Genomic DNA, 9990 nt, shown 5'->3' with positions numbered 1-9990 from the left:
TGGATTAGATCAGGTTGATTAAGAGATTTAAGATAGGAATAATATTTGAGATGCTTTGTTAGATCAATAGTTCTTGCATTGAGGCCTCAATTGTTCATTAGTTTCAATAACATACTTATACATGCTTTAATGAGGCTAAGGATATAATTATATAGGATACAAAAGTAATCTAAATGAAATGTATGAGGATCCATGTGGATGTGCATTTTGAGTTATGCGCCAGAACATCTTAAATTTTTATACAAGGTCAAAAAATCTAAATAACTTCTGGGTAGCTTTTTTGGGTAAGGTCACAAAATGTTACAGACTTGGCCAATAGCCTATATATGACTAGAGGATGATGCAACTTGGGCCCTCTGAAAGAACCATAAATTCATGTATGTATAAACATGAATAAGGGTACAGACAAAACAACCATAAATTCTTATTGCACTTGCATTTCCTTTATTATCATCAACATGTTGTGCACAAAAGACTATAATATGCACTCTTTCGGTAAAGATGTAACAACACAGAAGATATAATAGTATAGATATAAATATTTCTTGAACACGCACACCTGAATACTACCACCTACATCTTCAACAAAGGACTTGGAGAAATGGGAGGCACAGCTAAAAACATGTAGGAAGATGGGCACCGCAATGTAAGAAAACTTTTGGGCCTCACATAGTATAGTGACTGCTTGATTTTGGAAGGCATTGCTATTGAATTATAAACTATTTTACGGTTCACTCCTTGAAACCGACTTTGAGCCTTCACTGATAGTTCTTTCTCAGAAGTATCATCCATAGACTGTCCCTTATTCTTCTTAACTGACTCATGAGCATTAAGCACAAACGGTGGCAGAAGCATTCTCTGGGCATCCATAACTAATGGCTCATAGATGGCCATGGTAATGTCCTGGAGTAGCGCAGTAGGTGAGTCAAATAAATTATAGGTGTTATACAACATCTGAAACCCCTTCAAAGCACATAGATGGACTTGTTTCCATTCTTTCGGTATTTCGGTATTGCTATTAGTCATAATAATTTCGAGCAGCTGCTTCTTCAATCTATCCAGCTTGTTATGTATATATGCAATTGAATCTTCAATATTTGACTCTGGATTCTCTTTCAAGTACAGTGGAACCATGTTCAATTTTCCGTGTTTCATCTCCTTCTGAAATGATTTTGCATCAGTTTGTAAACAACAATAATGAGACAAATAGGCATGAAAATTATGGTGGAGTAGTATAACCTCATAGCTTTCCATGTCATTCAATAAGCGAGTCGAGAGCATTAACAATTTGGTAGTTTTGCTATAACGGGTTCCTCGAGTGTTCTGTGGATGCTTTGGACTTGCAAGATAACATGAGGGGAGAAACATTGCTTGTACAGCTACAGAGATCATGCCAACTTGAAGGTATTCATCAATTGATGGTGCATGTCTGCTTCGACTCCACTCGGACTCCTTCAACCACACATTGAACACATCTCGCCACTTCATATGCAACAACATATTCGAACCGGCTCAAACTGCAGTTATTCATATGAAAGTAGTGTACACATCTATTTTGAAAAGAAGGACATGAGAAACTTACGATATCTTGAAGATGTGTTTTTATATCATAACCTTGTTGGTTGAAAACCTTCAATGTAATATCACATACAAGGTCATCAAGGGCATCAAAAATAACTTTACTATGCCCGGATAAGCCTTCGCCTTCCCACCTATTACCATCAAACTAATTATCAATATTAAATAGTAACAATGTACAAATTCCTCAACCTTCATATAGCAACTAACAATACCTTTGGACTGCTTCAGTGAGGCACTGTAGTTCATCCAATGAACCATGCTCATCAAAAAAATCATCTGCAACTGTAACTAAGATTGCACACTTTGCCACAATTTTTCGCGCCTCAGAATCTAAAGGAAAAGAAATGGGAGTGGAAGCAAGGAAGTAGCAGTTTGTTGTTTTCTCTCGTCCAAAGCCCATGTTGGCAAGGCCCATATATTTGGACCACCTAGTATGATGTATTGATATCATATAGTAGAGAATCAATTAAATAACCAAACAAAGGAAAAGAGAAAAAAATGCGATAGCATTCTGTCCATAAGAACGAATACTTTTCTTCTCAAAAAAAAAAGAAAGAAAATAGAGAATTTATTACTTCGCTTAAGAAAGAGGAGAACCATTTAATTTGCTTTAATCTTGAGGCCTACCTCTTTAGTTCCTCGAGTTCAGTCCTGTAGACTGATTGGCGAGTCATGAAATTTTTTGTGGCAAGCTGGATAATGTTGTCAAGGCATGTCAGCCTACAATTTTACATAAAACATTTGATGTCACCAACCATAATATGCACATATAATGAGTACTTAATTGCTATGTGTGCTACCTGCAAGGGGAGGACTTCCCAATCCATAAATTATAGTCTTTACTTCTTTCTATGTACATCCGGTGCTCTAGATGATCCATTCGTGCTAACCACAGATTCTTCAACTCGTGCTCAATCTGATTTAACATACAGACATTAAAAATTACCAAATTGAAATATTAGTTGTTGAAACCACCAACGTACGACATGATGTCTAGATGACAAATATTTACTTCAGCAATTTACACGAATTGAACTAGATTGTTGGCCAAGCATATTCTTTGACATCGTATGATATTTAGCACTTCTTGCCTTTTTCAACTCTAGATAGACCATGTAAATTTGTTCAAAGAGTAACGCCACTGATAAAAAAGTTTCTTGATGTTGATGTGGCATGCATGATTCACGAGGGGATGCTCACTTGAGCCATGTAACGCCAAGTAACTCATTGGTGCGAGAAACTTTGGTGTGGCTGAAAGAGGACTAGTAGTGCAAGCTATCTAGCTACCTCAATTTCTGAAGAAAAGGAGTTGTTTTAGTTACCTCTTTTTGGAGATCAGAAAGAGCCCAAAGGCTGTCTTTCAAATCTTCGCTTGGCAATCCCTTTTGCAATATTTTCTTGGAAAAAGTTTTGGCATTTTCAAGTTCCGGTTCCTCTATAAACATCAAATGCGTGGCTCTGTAAACGGTATACATGGCTCCCAAGAAGTCTTGGTAGTTCTCTTCTATGTGCAAGAGTATTTGCGGATCACGCATAAACCAGCAAAACCTCTCTATGACATAAAAAGCAATCAACCACTTTCCTTTCCATGGAAGAGCAATGATGTATATATTTATCTAGATGTCTGTATATGTGTGTGTGTGTGTGTGTGTATATATATATATATATTATATAGATATATATGTAGAATCCTTACCTGGAGATATTCGATGGCCGTGCCTCCTCAGGAGTTGAAAAGATAAAGAATCCCTGAATATTTGGAGCGGCAAATTGTGCATTTTAGACAGTTGTTGCTCCTCCGTACCCCAATTCCTACATGAGGAGTACCAATTATGGGCTCATAAATAGCATGGCTATGTTATATTCCAACCCCTTAGGCCAGTCGGCTATGATCAAGCAAGTTGGAGCAAGGGCTTATACCATCCAAAATCAAACTTCCATCTCTCGCTCAAAAACAAAAATTCGGATGAGAAATAATACCATCGGAGCAAACATTTGATGATGGTTGATATGTCCTTTTATAAAATTTATCTACATATCATTCTTCATATAAGCACTACAATAGTAATAATAGTAATAATAACAGCAACAACAAAAACAATGATATTAACAACAATAAGATTTGAAGGTTATTTTTTATTAGAAAGATATTGTAGGTAATAGAATGCATTGTGAGCTAGATGGATAATATTGTAGAGTTATTAAGTAACCACTAGACACATAATCTTTGGCAAAGCTTCTAATTTTCAATTTTTATTTTTTTTAAAAAATAAACTATTTAAAAAATTAAAGTTCAAATAGCTGGTGAATTGTCAACTAATCGCCCTTGTTTGCACGGAACCGTGCTTCAGCTAAGTGATCATTGGTGATGAAAACTAGAAAAAAAAATTGTGTATCAGAGACCTCAAAACATAATATAGCATTTGAGGAAAACAGTATGAAGACTATAAACAAGCTGGCATTTTCCCTCTCCTGCAGAAGATTGCGATAAGTTGATGAAATTCAAAAAAAATAAAAAGAAGATGATATAACATGACCAAAAAATTAAAAAATATTCAAGCAGGAAGAGAGGCTAAAATTGTAAGCTTACCGATAAATGTGATCCATGGCATCTGCTATTTCCTTAGTGAAATGGTCACCACATCCTAGTCGCATCAAATGGTCCAACAGACACAGCTTTATGAGGTCTTGGTCCACCGGATACGTGGGAGGAACTGTGTCATATACCAAATTGTACCCAGTCATCCTCTTCCATGTAGAGACAAAGTAAATACCATCTTTCGGATCTATCGCTATTTTAGAACTCACCTCCATACCCGCATCTTTGGACCATGGCTTCCAAATAGTCCTTGCAATCTCTATCTCCAGTGATCATGAAGGCACAAGCAGTTGCAGACGGAGAATGGAACAAGGACCCATCTTCTCTCTTATGCTCAAGAATATCTTCATGCTTCCCTCGGTAGATTGCTGGCAAGGCCTCGAGGTACAGTAGAAGTGGAAGATGGTGACCACCGCAGGATACTTCTTGCCTGCAGATGAAGTAGACAGGTATCAGGAATGAAGAATACCCATGTTAGCCCGTAAATGTGAAGGAAGCTGTATAAATATGAAAGAAAAATGTTGGAAGAAAGATCTACGTTTTGAAAATTTTGTCCCTTTCATTGAAGACATCTTCCACGGCTCCTGTGTAGCCTTGAGGAAAGACCTTCAAGCCTTTAGCCTTCGCCAGCTCAAGCATGCCCGAGAATACAATGGCAAACCATCGGGGGATGCCACCATGGTGTTTCATAAGGACTTTCTCCGTGTTTGCATGAAGAAATTTCAATCCTGTTTTTTTTTAAAAAAAAGTTTTTGGAAAAGTTGGGAGACAAATGTCAAGGCTCTAGTTCAAGATGTGCACATCTTATAAATAAATGAAATACATTTCTATGATCACATCAAAGAACAGTACTAAAGTTCTCTTGGGGCAACTTAGTAGTAGAGTAATTATATGTTCTAATTTGGATCCATAATTTATGAAGGAACTTTAACACCTGGTACTTTTTTTGATTGGACTTTAATATACAATCATTTGACCATTAGAATTTAATTTTTAGCCTTGCACATATTTGTATGAGATTTATACGTGTATTGCATCCACTTTTACTAGTCCATGTACGTGTGTATGTGTGTGTGTATATAGTTATATAGTTATATAGTTATTTGTGGCCGCAAACATATTAAGATGTAAGTATATACAAGTGCTCGGGACCGAGGATTAAAGAAAGAAAATTTAAAACTTGGATTGAGTGCTTAAATCCCAGTCAAAGGAAAAGTGAAATGATGTGACAGTATTTTCCACTGCATTAGAATAATAAAAATGGGAGCCTGAACTAATTGAATTATATAGAGTAAATAGAAAACAATAACATAAAATCCAAACTCAAAAGCTCCTTTACTTATTTATTTATTTATTTACTATAAGCGAAGCTCCTACGTGGAGGAGGGGTGGGAATTGGACTACAGTCCTTTTTCAACTTTTGTACTTTGTCTGTTGATGGATTTCGCTATGAACCATTGAAGAATGAAAACAACATAAGACGACTTAGTTATACCTTCATCCATATTTATGGAGCCAACGCTCCAGGTCTTAAGCGCAATAGCAGAGGCCAGAATAGCAGTGAGGTGGTCTATGGTGAGATCAAGCTCTCCCCATGATCCTCCATAGTTTTGGTTGTGGAGCACCCAAAGCAAACAGTTTGGGAACATAGGACGACTACGGCGTTCAGGATCAGGTATCATGGCTACCCATGCAGTCTCGTAGGCAGACGATGGCAAGAAGGAGTACATGTCAGCGGAAGGAGAGAAAACCTCTTCCTTAACCCTCGCGACAAAGCACTCCAATGACTCCTCCATGTCTTACAGAAGCACAAACTGGGAAGAAGAAGAAGAAAATTAGGAGTAGATGTATCTGGGATGTCTTGGCTGAATACCTTGAGGGTGTATTTATAGAGTGATGGGAGACTGCACATGTGGCAATCCGAAACGAGCGAGACACGTGATTGGCATGATGCACCGCCAGGGTATAATTTCTTCCCCAGCCTTCCTTGCCGAAAGGGATTGTCAGGCAAACCAACAACACAGGTCGCGAGGGAAATCCTAAAAGCTGAAACCACACTTGCCGTCACGTTTTCATGCACCTCAAGTTATTAAATTTTCATGTCATTTTGTTCCGTGATAGATTTATTTAACAAGAACAAATAAATAAAACAGTGAGATCCTTTTGTTATTTACATTTTCTAATGAAGTAAAATTCACTTTAAAAAGCTTAACATTAATCTCTCTTCTCAAAAATTTATTAAATAAATAAATAATCTTCTTGATGAGTCAGAAGAGGGTGAGGGGCAAGTGTATTTTTCAAGCGCCGTTCCAAACCCAACATAGACTCGATTCCAAGTTAAGACCCGACCTAGCAGATCATGTATGGATATTATAGAATTGGATCAAACCTAAATGAATTTGATATGATCCACGTACAATCTATTCAAAAATTCAAGTGTAGCATTAAATCTCAAATCCAATTTAGATACAACCTAGTCCGAATCCAAACCAAGTGATATTGGATCCAAGCCAACGTAAATCTTAGACCCAAAGCCAATTTGGGTGTCTCTATGGCTCTGCTTCAAACTAGATCCTAACCAAAACCAACTTACTTTATGATCTCAAATAGAAATAGTTTACAATATTGGTGTAACCTAACCTATCAAAAGTTTTTGGCAAATATGGATCTTTGAATTGTCCAAAAAAAAAAATTATTTCCTTGCAAGATTCTCTTTATGCTTAAAAATCACCTTTGGCATTGAAATTTATATAGCAAAAACTAGAAAGAGAATTAAAGGTTGCCACCTAACTATCAAGTGCTTGCTACCAACATATGTTAGCGTAGCTCATTGGTATCTCTTTCTAAGCGAGAAGTCTCATGTTCAAACTTCATGGTGATGAATAATCATCATTTTCTCAAAAAAAAATTATCAAGCACTTGTTTGGATCATATCATCCTCTTGAGCAATAAGATAAATGCTTGTTTTCCGTTAATGCCAATCATCCAGAGATAGGATATCTCTTAATCTCAGAATATTATAATAGTAACAACAATGACAACAACGACAACTACCGAATTGTATAAATCTTCTATATTTAACATTGTAAATGTTTTTGAGTGGGCTAAAATTGCTGGAAAAAAAAATGTCATTTCCTGTAGAAACTGCCTACGGTAATAGAGTATTAGGGATGCACGCTGGTGGTGGACAGCCAAACTCTTCCAAATGCCTAGTTTTGAGGCGGGACCCGCAGACTCCGGCGGATTCATCGATCAGCCATAATGTTGGAGACTAAAAGTAAGAAAAAATTTGAAGTCCTAGAAAATGAGAGCCATAAATTGGAGAAATAATATTCTAGACCATGTGTATGAGCTCAGCTGTAGACCAGGCCAATCGCTGCTCGCTATGTTCGATTTCAAGGAAAAAAAATTTGTCATTGTCAACGCTTGATATATCCTAGGGTACTTTTCCCCCAAAATCGACGACTCACTCTTCTCCACTCATTGTGCTCAGCTGCTATTCCGACAAAAGAGAGAAAAAAAGCCTCTTAATTATCTTTCTCCCGGCTGCACGTCGCCTTCTGCTCGCCCACTCCCGCTTCTCCCACATCTTCTCCTCGTCGACGCGCCCACCCAGCTTGGAAAACGTGGGCGGAGAGACGGCCGATCACCACCCGTCTCCACAGTTAAGCAATGAGCCGACTGCGGCTTTGCTTGCCCTCTATGCCCCTCAAGTCGGATCTTATCCGGTCATTAGGGACCACAAACAGCCATGTGACTGAGGCGGCGTTTTCCCTTGATACACAACATTTCCACATGAAAAGCATGTTGTGAGACCCCCTAATTGGGCCCGGTCCACTTGACCGCCCAGTATTTTGGCCCAACAAAATAAATAAAAAAAATTGGAGCTCGTGGGTCGGCTCGGAATGGCTAGGCCCAGCCCTATTTTGTATAACCCTACTTGTAGGCTTGTGGGCCGACCCGAAGGAGCCAAGCCCGATTAGCCCAACGTGTGCTTGTTGCCCATGATGTAGGAGGAGTTTTTTTCCTCCCCGACTTCGGCGGGCTCCTAGGGCCCTAGAACAATCCTAATACCGGCCCAAAACCCCGGGGACTTTCTCTATTTAAGGGTCATTCCTTCTCCTCCTATCTCCATCGATGAAAACTCGAGAATGGCCGTTGATTCCAAATCTTCCTCTCCGTATCTCCTCCTTGACTCCTCGTCGGAAACCTCGTTGAATCTTCGCGGGACTGTGGTAAGTCCCAAGCCACCCCTCCTCTCTTCTCTTCCGATCATCTGGCCATTTTTTCACATTGAATTGAGTCGGCAAGTTGCAGGATTTTTGTCCGAAATAGGGATGCCCTGTTTCGGCTTCTTCTTCCAAGCCCTGCCGCCGCCAGCCACTGGGTTTGGCCAAGCTTTGTCGCAATCTCGGACCCTTGGGATCATGTGGCCATCGGTCAGAGAGATCGGTCATGATCTAGGCCGAGTCACCATGAATCAACGCATGTTCTTTCTCGTTTTTTCTCCCTTCTTCCTTGTGCTGGCCGGCGAGGCTGCGGCAAAAGGACTGCCATGGGCCGCTGCTACTGAAGCAGGCCACCTTGTTCTGCCACCCTCTAATCCGAAAAGAGGAAGGGAGAGATGCACTCTCCCATATTTTGAGAATAAAGAAGAGAGTCTTCTCTCTTCTCTTTCTCTCTCCTCTCTCCCATTTCTCTCTCCTTTCTCTTTCTTGTTCTTCTATATATGGATTGTTTCTCTCTCTTATTTCTCTCTTTTTACGTGGTTTTATGGACCCAATAGGAGGGTTCCAAATATTTTCATTGTGGACCCGGATCGATTCCAATAGAGGGTTCTAAACCAGTGTCGCTACGACCCCCCATCGCGCTAGCCTTACCCTGACCATTGTCGAGTACCCTTGAACTCTATCATCATGAATTTCTATTGTATTACTTGTACCATAGTCAGATTTTTGTTTCATGAGTTAATGGCTTGATTGGTCAGAGCAAACCGATCTGGATCGTCGGACGCTGCTACTTAGTCGACCTTGTCCATCCTGCACCCATCTGTTGTCAAACACCATTGGACTCATAATTGTTAACCCCTGATCTATTGTCTTAATTGGATATATGTTTCTTGATTAGATGGATTTAGTTATACTGTACTAACTGATTTAAACAATTGTACATTGTCATCTAGCTGACCTTGTATATCTTCTTATATAAATCTATTTTCATGGTTGGCTCTAATTTTGTATGGCACTATAGTCATCCGGGCAGAAGAAGCCCAACGAGATCTTATACTTAGTTTCTCTCTCTTTCTGTTTCTTTCTCTCAGTATTTTCTCTCTCTAGCTTGATTCGAGAAAATTTTGGTTAAAGGGGCTCAAGGGTAGTTCTAAATTTTTACATGATGGTGAACCTTTAGAAGATCAGTAGAGAGTTCTGGGTTGTCGAATACCTCGGATAATTTTTGATATTGACTTGGTTCTGTAGGAGAATAATCTTTTGGGCAAGAGAACATTAAGCAGAATTCTGCACACCCCGATTCGTAGATCACAGTAGTTTGTCTGGGTTGTCAAAAAGAGGTAAGAATTCTTGTATACCGATCTACATAATATAGATATTTTTGTACCTATATATATATATGAGATATGATATGCTAATGATCTAGATAAGTAAGAAGCAAAAAAAGTTTTATGATGGTTTTGGTATTAAATTATATTTTGATCATGCATCCTTATGATTGATAGTATGATGAATATGTATATGAGCATAATTTACACTTACATAATCGGTCTAATGAATGTGGTACCTGGACTAACCATA

The 9990-nt window shown here is 38.8% G+C and overlaps 1 protein-coding gene across 1 annotated transcript; it reads right to left on the bottom strand.

Annotated features, from left to right (window-relative positions):
• Nucleotides 1–413: 413 nt before the first annotated feature.
• On the bottom strand, nucleotides 414–6021 carry LOC103698598 (S-linalool synthase-like). Its single transcript, XM_039125784.1, has 12 exons — nucleotides 5676–6021; nucleotides 4719–4908; nucleotides 4390–4610; nucleotides 4172–4295; nucleotides 3278–3393; nucleotides 2904–3133; nucleotides 2382–2497; nucleotides 2209–2301; nucleotides 1794–2009; nucleotides 1583–1712; nucleotides 1240–1482; nucleotides 414–1161 (listed from the first exon to the last, which is right to left on the bottom strand). The coding sequence occupies exons 1-12, from the start codon at nucleotides 5974–5976 to the stop codon at nucleotides 574–576; spliced, it is 2568 nt and encodes an 855-aa protein (XP_038981712.1). The 5' UTR covers nucleotides 5977–6021; the 3' UTR covers nucleotides 414–573.
• Between the last annotated feature and the right edge of the window lie 3969 nt (nucleotides 6022–9990).

Source organism: Phoenix dactylifera, chromosome 4 (genome assembly GCF_009389715.1).
Source record: "Phoenix dactylifera cultivar Barhee BC4 chromosome 4, palm_55x_up_171113_PBpolish2nd_filt_p, whole genome shotgun sequence".
Lineage (NCBI taxonomy): Eukaryota > Viridiplantae > Streptophyta > Magnoliopsida > Arecales > Arecaceae > Phoenix > Phoenix dactylifera.
Note: the sequence above shows the minus strand (reverse complement) of the source record. Positions and strands in the feature narration are given on the sequence as shown.

Excerpts from the sequence above, each read along its gene's own strand:
- LOC103698598 (XM_039125784.1), bottom strand. The coding sequence starts at position 5,976 with ATGGAGGAGTCATTGGAGTGCTTTGTCGCGAGGGTTAAGGAAGAGGTT. Across the intron at positions 4,909-5,675 it reads CTCCATAAATATGGATGAAG|GATTGAAATTTCTTCATGCA; the intron begins GTATAACTAAGT and ends AAAAAAAAACAG. Across the intron at positions 3,134-3,277 it reads CGGCCATCGAATATCTCCAG|AGAGGTTTTGCTGGTTTATG; the intron begins GTAAGGATTCTA and ends TTTATGTCATAG.